The sequence below is a fragment of the Bos javanicus genome, chromosome 16 (assembly GCF_032452875.1).
Source record: "Bos javanicus breed banteng chromosome 16, ARS-OSU_banteng_1.0, whole genome shotgun sequence".
Lineage (NCBI taxonomy): Eukaryota > Metazoa > Chordata > Mammalia > Artiodactyla > Bovidae > Bos > Bos javanicus.
In genome coordinates this window covers 56458833-56478218 of record NC_083883.1, presented here as the reverse complement: position 1 = coordinate 56478218, position 19386 = coordinate 56458833, and the positions used below count along the sequence as shown (strand labels likewise).

Sequence of the window (19386 nt, the reverse complement as noted above, 5' to 3'; positions counted from 1 at the left end):
TTACATACCAAACTAAAGGAATCAACATCTGATTCCCAAATAACACGCACAATGTTGAAGGTTCTATTTATATCACTCAACTTGAAAGTTAGTATTATGTTTCCTCAAACTTTATTTTCCTTAAACTGGTGTGAACTCAAAGGCACATTTCAACTTATCCAAGATGTCACTGGCAAACGGAATGAGAATCAATGTAAACAACCCAAACCACAAAAATGTGAAATAAATTTTTGATTTCCCAACAGTAACCTCTTATTCTAAATGTTTTATTAAACTGAAGCAACTGAAGCAAAGTCTGATTTTCAATATGTAGAATACTGTTTTATTCTTTATTTTAAACCTTTCTTACATGTTTAAAAATATACAGGGGTTCAGAACAACCTCAATAAAACAATGACATTTCTTTTACTAAAGGACCTCTTAAGTCAAACCACCAGTGTGCAAACATTGTTGGCTTCCAATTTGAAGAGTCATAGGCACATTTCACTATATGCATTTCATAAAATAATCAAAAATGCTGAGAATACTCAGTAGTTTGATATAAATTTTAAAATATCTGACAGGAAACTTAAGGTAAAAAAAAAAAAAGTAAGATTTAGATGTTTTAGCACTTACACCTGCTTCACTATTAATTTCTCAAATGCCATTTTGCTACATCTAAACCCCTGACAATTTATTACACAACTCCATATAGCACACAAAAAATTAAGTTAATTTAATCTCTGAATGGGAAAATAGATCATTACAAAAGAAAATATTGACAGTTCTTACCTGTTATTTGATAATTAAGTATACTTTATTCTCAGCATCTCTAGGAATAAAGCTTGGTCTAATAGAAACACCTAATTAACAACTAACAAAAGTATTTTTCTATTAAAAGACGTTTTTATATATTTGTGTCCAATGTTGACGATTTAAGCAACAGTGATCTATATAGTGTGCTAAGAAGACATTAGGCACAGATCACATAATGTAATTTACATGTTCTTTGTTGTAAAAAATATAGTATGTGCAAATGCATTATCATACAAATTTTAGTGGACCACAACAGTAAGCTTTGCAGACCTAACATAAAAAGGCTAATATTTTACTCTTTAAAAAAAAAGGTGGAACACACCAAGTAGCTTTAAGAGCAATATCCCACTTCTGAGTGAGTCCTCTGCATTTGCATTGTGAATTATCTTAAAGAAAAACAAAGCTTAATTATAGGCCCCCCGAGAAAGGACACCACTTTGGGCACATGTATTATTTCAAAAGCAACTAAATAAAAATGTTTCCCAAACCCATTAAAAAATACTTAACACAATATCTTAAACAATATATAGAATACTTTTTTAGAAGGAATAAGCCATTCAACATTATGACTTTTATATAATAGATTCTTTCATTAGCTAAGACACTTCTGGCTTAACGTACCAAAGGATGCAGATAAAGAAAAATGGAGGAAAAATAATAGCAGGCTGTTAGAAAGGCGGAGGGAGCATACATTTACCCAGAAGAAACAAACAAACGAAAAAACTGTTTCTTCACTGCAGAAATTTGTGCTACGGATATAAAAACACAAGCAAAAGGGTTGTGTGGCCGGTAATAAAATATAATGCTTGCTATGCATCCTCCATGGAGGGACCTTTTAGGGACTGCAGATTAGTGAGTTTAGAAGTACACTTTGATGCAAAAGGTTATACTTTACCACATATAAAATATGTAGCATTTTTCTATAAAGGGCAATTTATGTAAGTAATTCCACAAACACAGAAGAGAGTGAGAGAGACAGAGAGAAAGAGAATGAGAGGCAGAGACAGAGGAGAGAGTCCAGTCAGAAAGAGAGAGAGAGACAGAATGCCAGGGGCTTCGCTCATGCCCTGTGGAAGATCTGAGGTACTTTTCCATCCTCAGAGCTTCACTTTTCCTAGTACTGCATATTTATACTCACACACCACAATTATCTCATGAGATTACCCTCTATATATATTTAGGTTTTTTTTTTTTTTCCAGGAAAAAGAAAAAGAAAAAAAGAAACGTTTAGTCCTTTCCTCTCATAGTCAACTATTCAAGTAAATATTTCTCTAGTGGCAAATTTCCAGATGAAGCAAGGATACAATCCAAAACTACTGTCAGATTACATGTGATTTACTGTGGAGTTTTCTTCAAATGGAGCAGGAATTAGCCCGTTTCCTAGGTTTGGGGTCTCGTGCTTCCTTATCCTTGACACACATACAAGATGTACACATTGTCTCAGACAGTCTTCGGAGGCCTAGCCGGAAAACACTGTTGGAGAGGCTGTATATAACACAGTTACAAAAACTATTACTTATAGCCAGCCAGGTGGTTAGGAAGGACAGTGTTGGATTGTCCAAGACCCGGGAGCTTTCTAGAAGAAAGTAGATGATATAAGGGAGCCACAGCATGTAAAACACACTGGTTATCCGGAACAAAACCATGGCGTAGCGACGATCAGGGCTATGCCCGGCGTCTCCGGAGGCAGCCGCTTCATGGCTCGGGAATCGGGCCCTCCGGTCATTTATCTCTTTGGTGTGCTGCCGGCAAATTTTGAAAATGTGGAAGTAAGTGAAGCAGACAACCAAGGCAGCAGGGGCATAAAGTAAACAAACAATAAAGCCGGTAAAATAGGCACTGGTGAGCCAAGAGGTGGCACACCATTCAAAAATGTCACCGTGGTAACCAGGTTTCCCCCAGCCAAAAAAGGAAGGCAAGAAAATTAGGCAAGAGTAGATCCAGATTAAAATAATGCAAATTCTCAGGCGACATGGGGTGACCAGTTGATTGTAGGACAGAGGCTTGGTGATGGCAAGATAGCGATCCACACTGATGCAAGCAAGACATGCCATAGAAACACTTTTCAGTACTGAGATGATATATCCAAAAACCTGGCAAGTCAGTGACTCGTGGATACCTGTGGAGTAGTGGAGAAGTGAGAGAGTAGGAACCAAGCAGCTAACTCCAACAAAAAGATCAGCATATGCCATTGTTTGAATGAAATAGCTGGTCGTATAGTGGTGTAAAAGTGGAGCACAGTGAAAAACAAAGATGACCGTTAAATTCCCAGCAATGATGAGAAATGTCAGCAAGACAATGACAATTGTCTCGAAGATGCATACATCCACCGCACTGTAGTGGCCAAATCCAAGTGGGCAGGAGTGACGTTCAGACACATTCAAAATGCCACTGCTCGTGTTCAGGATCCTCCATTCAGTCCACCTGGAATCATTCATGGCTTGGAATTAAAAGGACCTGCAGCCCTAGCTACAGCAAGCAGGTGCCCTGCCTAGCATCTGCTAAACTCTGCCCAGGAGTGTCTCAGCGTCAGCTTCGGCAGACAGTGGCAGTGCTTCTGTCACAGCTGAGCATCCCGGGGAGTACTCAAGTCTCTTCATCAGCCTCGGTGCAGCAGTAACACACCTCAGCTTTGGGGGGGGGAGGAAGAGGAATAAGCTAGAAAGGAGGTGAAAAACAGGTCACCAATTAGCTTCCTCCGATGCTTTCAAACAACTTTTTGCAGACACAAGGCACTTCTAGAGAAAATGAACTTCTTAATGATATCTTGCACTATGAAAAATTAAATCTGTAAAAGGAAAAAAGCAATTGCCAAGGAAAGAAAAGCTCCTGTGGGCCATTAGTTCTCTTCAGAAAGGTAGTTTCTTAGGGATCAACTAGGAAGAACGAGGAAGAAAAAAAAAGTCCTAAATAGTCTCAGGCTTCCTGTTTCATCTGTCAGGAGAAATGGATTCAAATTTTAGAACTTAATTAAAATCACAAATTTGGTTGGAAAGCTAAGAAAAAGTTCATTGGGCTAAATAGTGTCTTTAGGTTCAGTTCAGGGTTTGATACTGGTGGGTCAACTTTATGATCCATTTCTCTCTCTTTTATCTCAAAAGCTAAGAATCCCCTTCTCCAACAAGATTAATTCTAAAAGATTCATCTCTATTGGGGCACAAAGGAGCAGAAGAGAGGTAACAGACTCCAGACTGCCCTATAACTCTCATGAGAGGAAGAAAAAAGCATCCTTCCAATAAGGAAGATACTACACAATGGGTCAACACTGAAAAAATAGAAAAACAAACTTCTGAAAGTTTTAATTCTGCATGCATTTTTTAAGCATTCAGATGAAAACAGTTTTAGTCCATTACAGTTAATGATGCTACCACCAGGACTGTAATTTATATCTTTTCCTTTTCAAAAGGAAAGCAAAATCATTTTTGCTATTAATTCAGCATCAACAACTGAAAATAACCTTCATTATCTGATACGCCACCTTCCTTATAATGGAGCATGATCGTAAAATATATAGCTCAAAGTTAATTCTCACCTTTGCAACCACATCTCTCTCTCACAAATATATGTAAATATATATAAAATTTAGACAATAGAAACTTTCCTATATGCTCTGAACTTCTGACTAGAAATGCTACCATTATTTATTATTTAGGTATTTCTAGTAGGCTTTATAGTCTATATTGCTGTATCTTTTCTGTTTTCTTTAAATGATTAATACATTAAATCATTATTTCGACTAAATCTTTTCAAAGTAAAATATTACCTTGTCTGTTATATTTGCAGTTCTATAGCAGCCATATGTTAAGAAAATGTCTCTTCTATTTCTGTACTCTATTTTGAGCAAGTGCTCAATTAGTACAGGGGCCATTAGGTAGGTTATAAGATGTTCTTGTTTTAAAATACTTCTAAAGCATCGAGATGAGTTTAAATCCTAGAGTTTGAAATACTGAAAGATTGGCAGGATAGAATCCATCCAAAAGGCTTCCAAGGTCATTCTGATATCAGGTTAGCATTTGTCAAAAGTCTTTTTTAAAGTACAGGCATTTCAGAGACTCTCCTGTCAGTCTTTGTTATCATACCTTTTGAAGAAATACCATGCATTAGAAATAAAAACATTTCCTTCAGGAACAATGCAGGAGCTTAATAGAAAGCATTCTTCTCAAAGTTATTTTCTTGTGCACCATCAGGTCATCCAGGGAAGTCTTTCTTCTTTCACAATAATATCCACAGGATATTCCTCCTTGTACATTCCTAGTTTCACTTATCACAAAATAGTTTTCTTGTTACAGGAATAAAACAATGCTTCTCACCTACATTCACTCTTTATCAGCTGCTAGGCTGGGCTGCTTGATTCAGAAGTCCAATTTACTGTGATGCAGTTACCGAGATGCTGTCAGTATATTCTTCACAATCTCTCACTGCCTGCACCTGAGCCGAAGCCCTGCTCCTCCTCCTCCTCACCCTGAGCTGATGCAGAAGAACTCACCATCAGAAAGGTGACTCGGTCCTCCTGCCCCAGTCAACAGCACAGCCAATGGCCACTGCAGCTGAAACTGTCACTAGGTAACAGTTGCCAGGCACATGCAGGCTTATAGACTTAAACTCGGCAAGCTCCGATCAAGATTGACAAAAGAAGACAATGGAACTGACCGACGCTTATAACATATTAATGACATGTATGAATGTCTAGAGGTATTGTCCTTATAGCATGTGTAAAGATTATTTTCTATGAGCAGGACAGGAAAAAGACCCTAGGATGCACCTTTAAACCCTGTAGAGAAACTACCACAAGGTACTATGACACTAAAAAGTCAGCAGTAATCTAATGCTCATTGGCAGAAAAAACTTATTAATTATTAAAAATCATCTAAGTCTTCATGAACTCAAGTGACAGAGCAACTATTTTTATTCTCTAAAATATATTATATTTTGATTAATAGAAGTTACTTTATAATCTTTCCAACATCTGCCACACCCACACTAAACTGCTGAATCTGATGTATTTAACTGTACAAAGCATTGGAACTAATACCTCTATACTAAAATCTACTAGCTGGACTATTTAAGGTCAAATATTACCTCAGAAAAGTAGACATTAGAAATAAACAGAATGACTGCTTAGTTCACTTTTTATCCTAATAGAAAAAAGAATTAAAGAGTCAAAGAACTTTTTCATATATTTCTTGAGCTACTCATACCCAAGTAAGAGGAAAGCTAATTTATAAGCTCATTTACATAATAGATATTTAAAACCATTTCCATTTATTTTGACTTACTATAGACAAACATTCCCAACTTTAAAAATATTTCTTATAGGGTCAGCAACTTTCTTAAAAGTGATTTAGAATTAATTTATACATTATTTCAGAATTGAATCAGGAAATTTAAGATGAAAACGGATAACCAACATTTAGAGCATATTCTATGTGCCAAACATTATGCTATATGCTTTACATTTTTTTCTCAGTAAAAATACTAAATCCATATGAAGTAGATACCCATCATTATCATCTTCCAAAGGAAGAGAGTGGGTACCTAGAGAAAGTAAGTATAATTTGCTTACTAACAGTCATGAAACTAGGAAGGAAACAGGTCAAAATTGTCATTCTTAAAACCATTTTGATGAACCCCTCCCTCATTCTCTTTGTTTTCCACTTAGAGCAGCTATTAATAAAATGTCTAAGAACAATTATTTTCGGATTTAAAAAATTATTTCTAAACCACAGGACCCTATTTTTTCCTTAATTTTTAACTAACTTTCAGGAAGACCGTATCACTGCTAAAATCTTCATGAGGTTAGGTGAAATTAAGAAACCACATTTCTCATTACCAGAAAAATTTATAAAATAAGTTAGAATAACAATCTTAGAAAGAGTACCATACTAAGATTTGAAAGTAAATTTTGTAAATATTTTTAAATTATGAAAGTATGACAACACATTTACCAGAGACTTGGAAAATACAGAAAAAAGTCACATACAGTTCTACTCTATATTACAACTATTTTTAAGTAGATAAATTAAATTTTTAATTGGCATTTCAATATCAAACTATCAAAAATTAACAGAAGAAATTAGAAAGCAGAAGTATATAGTAGATCTGAAAAGCAGTATGAACCTATTCAACATAATTAAGATATATACAATTTTCATACAATAGCAAGGTAAAAAAGTTCCCATTGACGATAAACCAGAAGACACCAGAACATATCTAGGGACATAAAACAAGGTGCAAAAATTTCATGGTCTAAAGGTACTGCAATTATACAAAGTCTGTTCTGTTATCTCTGTGGAATTATGTTAGAAACCAATATCAAAAGCTATTTGAAAATAACCCACGTACTTTCAAGCGCAATGTGACATTTACCAAGAGAGATTGCTGACCTAGTCACTGAAAGCCTCAAGAAGGTTAAAAGACTGAAAAAGCACAGAGGGTGATTGCAGAAGAAAGCATTTAAATGAGAAATTAATATAAAAGCTAGAAAAGTTCTATTTTACAGGGAAGCATTTTGACTTTTAGGGACACATAAAACCATGAAAAGCAAACAAGATTTGGCTTAACTAAAACTTTCTTTCACAATAATAATAAATATTCAAAATAAAAATTATAGATGATAAATATTCATGACTGTAGACAGGTCCTACATTCCACATAAAGAGTTAAATATGAAGGTTTCTGACAAAAACACTGAGAAATAAAATATTACTAATTATTAAAGTGGCTTCATCTAAAAAAATCTGTAAAAAATCATTTTAAAAGTATACACTATACATTATTTTTCAAGTTTTGAATCATAATATTTTTAAAAAATCAGAGAAATGACCAAAATGTCACTTACAGATATTCAAATACTAGATCACTTTGACCCATTTATTTCCAACAAATAATCACTGGTAGAGACTTACATCTAAGAAAAATACAAATAATCCCTAGTTGTACATGCATTCAAAGGTATATGATAATATGGGAGGGAGAGTTCAAGGAGCAATAGATTTGACCCACCAAGCTTCCTTCTTTTCTTCTACCAACTTCAAAAAATCAGCTTCAGGAGTTCTGACAAGGTAATTTTCTTCTTTTCTGAGACTGACTCTTACTACTAGCCCCTCACTTTCTTTCCCTTCTATTCTTTTTTTCTGAACTGATTATAAGAGAAACTAATTTATAAAGTGAAGCTCTAATAACAACAGCACTAATAGCATATATTTACACAGCTCATTACATAAAGCACTCTGTTTTTATATTATGCATAATTCTCTTCATTTTAAGGGTCATTAGATGTTTTATTACTGCCATTCTTATTAGTCATTATCAACCACCCCCCTCTCCTTTCAACTTATGAATCATTATTTGGGATTACTTCAGAATTATTTCTAACAACTAAAAGTTAGAACTTCTTGAGATGATACATCACAGATGTTTAATTTTTCATTCATACCTTATATATGTTTTATATGTTCAACCTTTGTACATATAAAATTCAAATATGAATCAATATTTCATTAGACATCTAAGCAACTACTCAATCGGGGTTAAACAGCAAAAGAAGAGAGAACCATTAGCCACTGGTGGTAAACAGCATAAACAATAGGCAATGATTATCAAGGAGAAATGCAAAACCAATACTGTGGGAGGAAAAAAAAACAGAAGATAATGTAAAGTGTTTTTAAGCTTATTTTTAAAAGATACAAAAAGGTGTATGGACTCAGAATTTACTTATTTATTCAACTATTCCTCCCCACCTATTAACTTTTCTCCACCTCACCGTCACTACCCTAAGCCAGCTAGCCATCATCGTGTGTGTGGACTACTACAGAGGCTTTCAATCTGGTCTTCCCGAGTGGTTGGTGGCCTCTTTTCAAACCACTATGGGCAAAACAGACAGAATATTCTTTTCAAAATGCAAACTAGATGGCACCATGCTCACTGAAATGCTTCAGCCATTTCATACAGCCCTTAGTATACAATTCTAACAGGTCCTACAAAATCTGATCTCTGTATACTATTCAATCTAACTTCTCTTTTCTATTGGGATTAGCTAATTAGGCTCCTAGAGAAGGAAATGGCAACCCATTCCAGTATTCTTTCCTGGAAACTCCTATAAATGGAGGAGCCTGGAGAGCCTGAGCCCATTGGGTCACAAGAGTTGGACATGACTTAGTGATTAAACCAGCAGCACCACCATCAAACTGGCTCTACCTGCCCCCTCTCTACCCTTTCCTCAACCCACACGTATTTGCTATGTTCCCTACTTGCCACAGGATATTTGTACCTGCTGCTGATTATGACATCATAGTTTTCTTTCTTTTTAGTTAATTCAGATATATATATATATATATATACACATATATATAATCCTAATATATAATTATATATTATATATATATATATATAATCCTAATATATTCAAATTAAGGGCAATATTATTCATTTATTTATTTATTAAAGATGTTCAGTCGAGTCCGATGCTTTGCAACCCCATGGGCTATAGGGGCTTTTTTCAAACCACTGTGCTTTGAAAGAAACCATATACAGTCCATGGAATTCTCCAGGCCAGAATACTGGAGTGGGGTAGCTTATCCCTTCTCCAGTGGATCTTCCTGACCCAGGAATCGAACCAGGATCTCCTGCATTGCAGACTGATTCTTTACCAGCTGAGCTATCAGAGAAGCCCATTATTCATCTATACCTCTACCTAAATCCAATTCAATATGCATACTTAACTGCCACTTTGAAAAATCCTATCTAGTGAGAGATAATGATTATTATCATTTTAAGAATAAAAAAATGCTACAAAATATAGTATCAATGTATTTTAAATGTACTATCAAATGTAGTATCAAAGCAACTTGGTCTAAGCACCAAGAGAAAAAAAAATGAATATAAAGTGGGACATCTTAGAATCCACTGATTTTGTGATCCTTCAAGAGCAGAAAACAAGCTTATAGATCAACTTCATTTTATTATGAGGCAAGTTACTAGCTATTAAAAATATTTAAAAAATATTAGTGGTAATAGAAAAAAATTTCCTCAAACTGACAAAGACACTATATGGGAAAGATCACAGCTAACATAATGCTTAACAGTCAAAGAGTAAATGCTTTTCTTTTAAAACTGGAAACAAGGCAAAGACGTCTGCTCTCACCACATCCACGCACAATATTCTGGAAGTCTCAACCAATACAACAGGCATGACAAATAGTTTAGTGATAAAGGAAAAGAAAGACATGACTGTATATGTAAGAAAAACCCCCAAAATTCTACCCCAAAAGCCCATCAGAACTAATGAGTAAATTTTTTCAGAAACAAGGTTAATATACAAAAATCACTGCATTTCTATACACTTGGAACAGTAAATAAAATTGTAAACAATAAGCTATTTACAACAGCATCAAAACACAGAAAATATGAATAAATTTAACAAAAGACATGTGTGTCCTCTACCCTAAAAAATACGAAATGTCACTGAAAAAAAATAAAAGGTCCTAAGTAAATGGAGAGATATATAATCTGTACAAATTAGAAGACTCAATATTGTTACAAATATTAATTTTTCTCAATCCGACTCTGTGCGACCCCACAGACAGCAGCCCACCAGGCTCCCCTGTCCCTGGGATTCTTCAGGCAAGAACACTGGAGTGGGTTGCCATTTCCTTCTCCAGTGCACGAAAGTGAAAAGTGAAAGTGAAGTCACTCAGTCGTGTCCGACTCTTAGCGACCCTATGGACTACAGCCTACCAGGCTCCTCCGTCCATGGGATTTTCCAGGCAAGAGTACTGGAGTGGGGTGCCATTGCCTTCTCTACTCCAATTCAAATCCAAGTAGGTTTTGGTAGAATTAAGAAGTTGATTCTAAAATTTATATATAAACACAAAGGACCTAGGACAGCAAAAACAATCTAAGGGAAGGATTAGAAAAAAATCTGGAGGACTGGCACAACCTGATTTCAAAACTTATTATAAAGCCACAATAATTAAGATTGGCATAAAGATAAGCAAACAGATGACTTAAAAGAATAGAGCCCAAAACTGTCCATACAATGAAATTCTGCAACAGGAAAAACTTTGATGAAAGAAATAGGAACATGGCTGCTGAGGGGGGGGGGGGGGGGGGGGGTGGGTGTGGGTGTGGGTGTGTGTGAGTGTGTGTGTAAGTTATAGCTGAAGAGAATGATAAAGATGACTACACTTGCTTTTTTCAAGTGCTCCCATTATGGTGCAAAGCCATCAAATTAGAGGCCTAAATTACTTGAGTGCATTTAAAGGCAATGCCAGGAAATCATATACATTGATGTTGAAAAAGAAAAACACCAGAATTCTCCGAAGCAATGTCTGAAAGAACAGAAACTGCTGGACAGAATAAGTACATTCAGCCCGTGTCTACTTTCACACTCTCTCAGTCATTATACCTGACTCACTCACTGCTCACTGTTTGTACTCACAGACACAACAGTCCAGATGCAAGTGAGACACTGAGCGAGAAAAGGCTTCTTATTAAATGCCAGTTACACAACACTCTGAGACTGCCCTAGCTAGCTGGGATCCGAGACAGCTGGCTGAGAAAGCAAGACCTTTGCGACAATCCAGTATTTGTAGTCAGTCACAAAGGAAAATGGACAAACAAAATACTAATTTATGTGCATGTTTAACTCAGTGGGGAGAACGCTCAAATATATAATTAAAATCAAATTAATTGGTCAAAAGCAGTATGCAGAGCAATAAAATACAACCATGCACAGGATGATCTTCCCTCACGTTTCTCCAAGTTATGCTATTATTTTTAATAAACATCTATTTAGTTTGAAGACTGTGACTTAGAGAAGAAAATATAGGCTTTAGAATCAGCCAGATTTGAGTTCGCACTGGCTACAGCACTTAATAGCCGTAAGGCCTTAGCTACGTCATTTTCTTCATATATCTCAGTTTCCATATGTAAAACTGAGATAATAGTTAACTTTTTTAAAGTCGGTTATGAAAATCAGGAATTAAAGTAAACCTGAAAAAGCACATAAGGGTAGTTCATTCAATTCTCACTGATAATGAAGTTAAACATATTCTTCACTATAAACAGGCTTTTTGTTTAGTCATTTCTCCTCAAGAAACCATGCCCACAGTAACCTGCTGAGATTACAGAATTAAAAACAATACTCTCACTTTTCTCTTGAGTTGCCCTCTCTCTCAACAGTCCTTTTAAAAAAATATATTTTTAACATATACATTAAATATACATTAAAATATAATATACATTAAAAATACATTCTTAAAATATACATTATCTGAACCTCACCACACATCTTAGAAAATTCATGTAATTAGCAACACAGTAATATAAAAATTACCAAACCCTGGTCCATAAAAATCTCAGTTACAAGGATCCTGCAATTCCCAGACAAATGTTTCTTTTTTAATTTTTTAAATTTTGTTTTACTTTATACAATTTTACATTTAAATCTTTATAAGATGTATCATCCACTTATTCAGAATTCTGAACATACTTTAATTTTTGCCTAGTAGGCTGGAATCATCACTGTTAATGTCAATTAGAATACTATCTCATAACACAAATCAAAATTTGGATTCAATATACATGTATACTGAATCAAGAGAAACTAATTTTTACGAGCAATTAGGTACCTATAAGAGACTATATAAATTGTATATATGCATCCCTATATATTCTGACTCTGTTTGCACAGAAAAGAATACATAGCTCCCTATATTTTTATATATAAATACAGCAGTATTCTTCCTTCCTCTTTTAACTTGCTGTCTTTAATTTTCTAGAGGATTAAATATCAGAAACTAAGTTTATAAGAACTTTTTCCTCCAACAGTAAACAGAAGTACTGCTCTATGAATAAAGCGTCATAGCTCAGGTCTGCACTGTCAATTACTTCCAGGTAAGTGAAGTGGTCCCTATTTTAATATGGCAATAGACATAATAAATACACTGAAAAACAACACAGGAAAAAAGGAAATTCCAGGCTTTCTTACAACATTCACATAAGAGCTATCAATCATTCATGTTCTTTTCTTACTTCATATAACAACAAATTTGGAAATTTAATTTTTATATCAATGAAATCCCATCAAGTATTAATACTGTCTCTCAGAATGGGCTCAATACAGTCACCTCCCTTTAATTTTTGTACAATAAAAACACAGAAGGAAAAGTTAAACCTTAAAACATTTCCGAGGAAAGTCTGTTAAAATTATATGAAAATAGAACAGCACAATTTCATTTTAAATAATGGGTTCACATTATAGGAAAGAAATGTTGATTCAAATTCATTTTTAATTGAAAGAGATTTTTCCCTTATAAAAGAAAATTGCTATTTTTTAAGATAACTTATTGTTATGGCAACTGAAGTGCTAAAAATAATAAAGAAATATCAAAGTTGTTATAGCAACTGGAATTTTAAAAAGCCATGAAGTATAAAATAATCAAACCTTTACTTGGCTTGAAATGCAACATCTATGACTCAGTTTTCAAAAGAAAATTTGAAGTACTCATGCTCTTGTCTTTACAAGTTGTCTCCAGAGTCCAAATTAAACACACACACACACAAACTTAGGCATAATACATGAAGTATTTCTTATATTCCTTACATTTCTCTCACTGTTCTATACATATTAAACAATGTGGCTTTGCTAACCATACAAGTTACCAAACTTCATGAACAGCAGAAAATGATTACTAAATAAATGTGTGTTGAATTGAATTAAACTATACAGAGTTGGCTTGGAGAAGGCAATGGCACCCTACTCCAGTATTCTTGCCTGGAAAATCCCATGGATGGAGGAGCCTGGTGGGCTGCAGTCCATGGGGTCGCTAGAGTCGGACACGACTGAGCGACTTCACTTTCACTTTCACGCACTGGAGAAGGAAATGGCAAGCCACTCCAGTGTTCTTGCTTGGAGAACCCCAGGGACGGGGGAGCCTGGTGGGCTGCCGTCTCTGGGGTCGCACAGAGTTGGACATGACTGAAGCGACTTAGCAGCAGCAGCAGCAGCATACAGAGTTGGCACAAAACCTGGAGTTTCTGATTTTCTAACTCATTTCTAACCTCTAGGCTTCACTGTTCTGCTCTAGAAAACACTAAAAATGCAGGAAACTTTTACCCATTGCCAAAGTGCTTTGCCCAGATTCATCTAATTAGCTCAATTAATTTAAAAGTTTATTGAAGTCCTGTTGCATACTTGATATTACGCAAGGTTCTAGGACTTTTTTTCATAGAGTTCACAGTATAGAACAGAAGAACTAAGACAAGTCGCCACCATTGAAATGTAAAGTGCAATGACAGAATATAATGAAATTATCAAGAGAAAATTCATAAAGGTCCTCTAATCAGTGGTAGGATCCTTCAAGAAATTAAACCATGAGGTAACATAAATTTCTTGTCAGTTCCCAGAGAAGCTCAGATTAAGAAATTAAAACTGCAGATTTATATGCTTAAATCAAGACACATCTTTATTCTCATAGCTTTGTATGTTCCTTTTTGATAACTAATGACCAAGATAACAAATACAGTAACATTTGGTGCTAACTCCAGCATTTACGGACTGAAGAGAATTGGCTGCGAACAGACTTCTTGATTCCCTTGTTTTATTTGTATCAATCTGCATTTTAGTATTTTCACCCTAAAACCATCAGCTTATTTTTAAACAAGCAGTGATTTATCCTGTGAGCTACTGATGAAGACTTGAGAAATTCAGACTTGGCTCAGTGGGAAATAGGAATATCTTAGACCTAGAAAGGGATTGTTGGTGTGACTGTGGATTAGTAAAGCCTCCTGTTACATATAATAAATGCGCACACACACACAAACATTTCCTTATCTACCTTACCCAGTAAAGAGAATGACTAGTGATGACTGGTACTATTTTGATCCTGACGCCAATACAATTCTATTGCTTTTTATTAAAAATAAATGATATGATCCCTTATATGAATGATTTGTAATAACTTGCTTTTTCTGAATCCATGTTTATTAGTATCATCCAACAAAATCTTATTTTTATAATTTTTATGGAAAAAATACAAACACTCAAAAACACCAGGAAAAAAACCTAATTTAAAGTCACAGAGTTGTATTAAGTGCTTAGATTGTATGTACAAAATAAATTATTCAACAGTTAACTTGATTTAAAAATGTAGTAAGTTATATCCACACAGTGCCTGTGTTATGACTTGTGTAACAGTTGTTAGACTTCTATTCATTTATGCCAAATATATAGTGTCTATGTGTATGTACACATTACACATTTTATAATATTTCTCAAACTGGAGTCCAATGAATTAAGAGTTATCTTTTGGATCCCATGAGTATTCAATAATATCTTTTAATTTTCAGTTTTTACTTCCACAACAATCTTTAAGGCTTTACTAGAAGTAGATTCTGATACTCTGATGGCTATCTCATAATGAAGTATTGTTACACAATACTGGTGCCAACATTTGTCCAAGTGTTTACCACTGTTTTGGAGCCAAGTAGTTCTTAATTTGTGCAGGCTGAGAAATCAGAACATAAAGAGGTTTAAGATGTAAATGATGTACCAAATAAAGGTTACCTGACCTAACACCACACTGTACAAGGAAGTTTTCCAGTGGGTCAGAAGAGTGTGTTGGGAAAACTGAGTCATCTGAGGGCACATGGCCCCATATGCATGCCAAACTCAAAGAAAATCTGTACTATAACTGTCAGGATCACACGCAAACTGTGACCAGCAGTTTAGTTTCAGGAAAATAACCTCATCCGTAACATTAAATTAATATGGTAAGTGTGCATTTTTATTGATTTTACAGCTTGTTTCTGTTAGATTTATTATGGTCATCAGAAATAAAAGTATAAAGAGTTTATATTTAATTTTATATCACATATGGTTCATATTGAGGTAATAATGAAATGATATTTATAGTCAACACTGGTAAAAGGGGACTGTTGAGGACTTCTCTCCCCATGAAATGGTGTGGCATAGTCTTCAAAATGAATATTCTGGAAATACAATGTGATATATTTCCATCCCATATACTGTACTGTCAGCTCCTAGTCCTACACTATCATCTCATTTTTCTTTAAGCCTGGTACACAGTGCTTCAATCATATATACTCAGAACAAGTTTATTGAAAGGATAATATTTCTGTTGATCCAGAACTCCCCACCCTCAAAGATCTCAAAATGCTTTATCAACAGACTTTATTGCTGACTTTATAAATGTATTTTATGGCTTACTCAAGATCACATTAAAAATATGATGAAAGAGAAAAAGTTCACAGAAAGGAGTGAAATGAAAACCCTCAGACCAGGGATGTATTAAGGTCATTAAGATTCTGTTGTAGCAACAAAAAATTATTTACTTGTCAATTTAATTCACCAACCAAAAAAAGGTTAAGTATATTTAGCCATCTTCTTCACTAGGTTATAAGCTCCTCTGAAAACATCTTTCACCACTGTTACTCTGAGTGGCAAGCACAGTGCCTGGCATATTACAGAAAGTGTTAGTTGCTCAGTCATGTCCGACTCTTTGCGACCCCATGGTCTGTAGCCCGCCAGGCTCCTCTGTCCATGGGATTTCCCAGGCAAGAATATTGGAGTGGGTTGCCTTTTCCTTAGGTAATAGTATTTTCTAAATAAATCAAATTAATTGATTTGCATTCCCCTCTTGCTAAATATCAACATAAAAATTATTTTATAAGTGTGGAGTCTAATCTAGCAGGTTGCAAAGAGTCCATGGGGTTGCAAAGAGTCGGACACAACTGAGTAACTAATTTTAATCTAGAACAAACGGCAGAATTCTCTTAAAATATCAGAAATTATGGTAGCTTAAACTCGTCCATATAAAGCTTTTCAAAAGAAAGCTAAAAACATTATACTGTCTCATTATCCTTGGGTCATGTTATGGGGGAATGAGGAAAATGAGAAATCAAACGAATTGACCTACATTTTCCAGCACAACTTTTTCACCAGGCAGTATCAAAGCTAAGTAGCTAAAGTGATTAGGTAGCATAGAGAACATCTCAGAATACTGAACCTCTGACAGAAATCACTTTTAAGAGAAAGAAACTGAGACAGGGAAGAATAAACCTATTATGCTGTTTTCAAGACATGACTAGGAGGAATAAATGTTGCTAAACTGGCAGAAGCTTGTAAGAAAATGTCTCTATTGAGAAGGATTTGAGATCAAAGAAGAAAATGTGATTAAAAACTGAATTAGAAGATTGAAGTAGGGATCAGCAGGGTGGTTGGGTAATTTGGGGCCCCCTAAGTAGAGCCAAGCAACAATGTTTACAAACTCCTGAGCTGAGGGATAGACTTAAGTAAAATGAATGGCTATGTATTTATAGACATTCATTACACACACACACACATATGTATGTATGGATTTATTTATCTATTTTGTTATTTTTAGTCACAGAGTCGTGTATTTTGTTGTTTTTTAGTCACAAAGTCATGTCCAACTCTTTGAGACCTCATTGACTATAGCCTGCCAGGCTCTTCTGTCCATGAGATTTCCCAGACAAGAATACTAGAGTGGATTGCCATCTCCTTCTCTAGGGGATCTTACCAACCTGGGGATCAAACCTGAGTCTCCTGCATTGGCAGGCAGATTCTTTACCACTGAGCACACACACAGCGTGTGTGTGTGATTAAATGTCCTATTAATCTAACACTGACACCTTCACAAAGCCAGCTTCAACTCAGCAACGCTTTAGATGTTTACAGTGACAAGTGTAACAAGGTTAACCTTGAAAAGTGTAGCTGTACAACATGAACTCACATTACAAATGCTATAACCCTCTGGTTTTCCCATTCACTGTCTCTTAACTATCCCTACCTTCAGGTGCTGAAATAGCCTGATACACAAGCAGTATAAAATATAAAGATGATTTATAGAAATACAGTTATTTAAAAGTTACAGATTTTTTTGAAAAAAACGTAGTTTTATTTAAAGAAAACTACGCTTTGGATTAAAAGTAGATTCTCATAAGATTTAAACGTGCCAGTAGGGTAGAATTAACTGGGTATTTAGAAGTCAGAACACTAATCCTAAGTAATTAATAATCAACATTTACACTAGAAAAAAAGTGTTTACAGAATTTTACTCAATACCCAATATTATGAAGTTGCTTATAACAATTGAGATAAATCAACCTGATTCTTTTTTCTTTTCTCATATATATTTTGACCATATATATTTTTTCTTTTATTAATATACTTCCTGTGCTTATGCTATTTGAATAATATCAAAACCTTGGAGTCTTTATACTCCAGTCTTTCAGTGATTGTGACAGGGAGAAAACATGATTAAGATGTATTTGTGATAGAAAAGTTTTAGAAAATTTCAGGAAACCATTTATCCAACATCTCTTGTATGTCTTTAAATTTATAAATTTAATGATCCTGTTTAAATGCTTACATATGCAAATCTTACCAAATTTTTGTACCAAAAGATGGCTGCAAAAGTGTGAAGGATTCTAGTTATAGTCATGAGTTAGAATGACATTTTCCTTAATAACTCCTTTTATAAATGTATCGCCCAAGCTGAATGTCATTATGAGACTATTTATAATTTAGAACTTTCCATCAAGATGATTTTATGCCCTGACATGACACTGAGTAGGCTGGAAACAGCTATATGCCCCAAAGGAAAATGAAATTATTGGTGTTATTTAAGAGCAAAGGTATTAAATACAAAGTATTCTTTATAGAACTTCATGAGAATGATGGTGGATAAGTGACTGCAATGTACAGTAAAATTAAACCTTTCAAGCAATAACAATTGCAATAATAAATGTTATTCCACCAATAAAGTTTCCTCCCTCTAAGGAGATGAAAGTTAATTATAAATATAATTCTAACCCTTTGAGCTTCCTAATAAACTAGATATATGGAATGGTACTACTACAATTAAGGTTTTTGCTGCACACAAAGTGGGTATTAGAAAAGTTTTGGAAAAGATAACTTATGCAGTATTTATGGAATGTCTTTACATTTATCAATTTCAACTTTGCATAAAATGAGTTTAAGTAACACAAGCAGTATCAAGAGGAAAATGTCAATTACTAGGGAACATGAGGATTAACTATATTTATGGAAAACATTGGTCTACACCCCATCATTAACATAAAACTGTGAAAAGGACAATCAGACTAAAGTGCTTGCTTCCATTTTCCTTTATTTACTTTCTTAATCTATTAAAAATAAAAAATATTAGGTTATATCTAATTTGCTCCTTATATTTAGGGGGCTTTTCACAAGAATTCAACTCTGTGGAGAATTCTGAACACAGTATTGTGAATGCTCTTCATGTCTTAGTCAAATGCTACTGGAAATGAGAGAAGAAAGTTTTAGTTCACTTATGTACTGCATGATATAAAGGAAACCCCTTGACTTCTCCCAGTCCCAAATGCCTAACATATCTCATTTATATAAAGTGAGATACTTAACATATGAAGCATGAAAAACACTAGATCCTTTTTTAGAGTTCTTGAGAGCCTTGAAATTTTTACATCCAAACATTGCCTATTAAGAATAAGCATGGGCTAGAACACAAAGACTGTAGACATGAAAGCCAAAGAAAACTACTAATAAGA

General features: G+C 34.7%; 2 protein-coding genes across 4 annotated transcripts in view; both read right to left on the bottom strand.

The window, feature by feature from the left end:
• The window catches only part of RABGAP1L (RAB GTPase activating protein 1 like), a 741235-nt gene that overhangs the window by 470727 nt on the left and 251122 nt on the right, over window positions 1–19386 (bottom strand). The gene's annotated exons all lie outside the window — the stretch shown is intronic.
• The window catches only part of GPR52 (G protein-coupled receptor 52), a 28136-nt gene extending 8750 nt beyond the window's left edge, over window positions 1–19386 (bottom strand). Inside the window, exons 1-2 of one of the 2 annotated variants that reach the window (XM_061381725.1) lie at window positions 4559–19386; window positions 1–3453 (exon numbers count right to left, since the gene is read on the bottom strand). The exon at window positions 1–3453 is cut by the window's left edge and continues 8750 nt beyond it. In XM_061381725.1, the coding sequence (XP_061237709.1) occupies window positions 2148–3233 (1086 nt within the window). In that variant the 5' untranslated portion in view covers window positions 3234–3453; window positions 4559–19386 and the 3' untranslated portion in view covers window positions 1–2147. The other variant, XM_061381723.1, reaches the window with a different exon arrangement.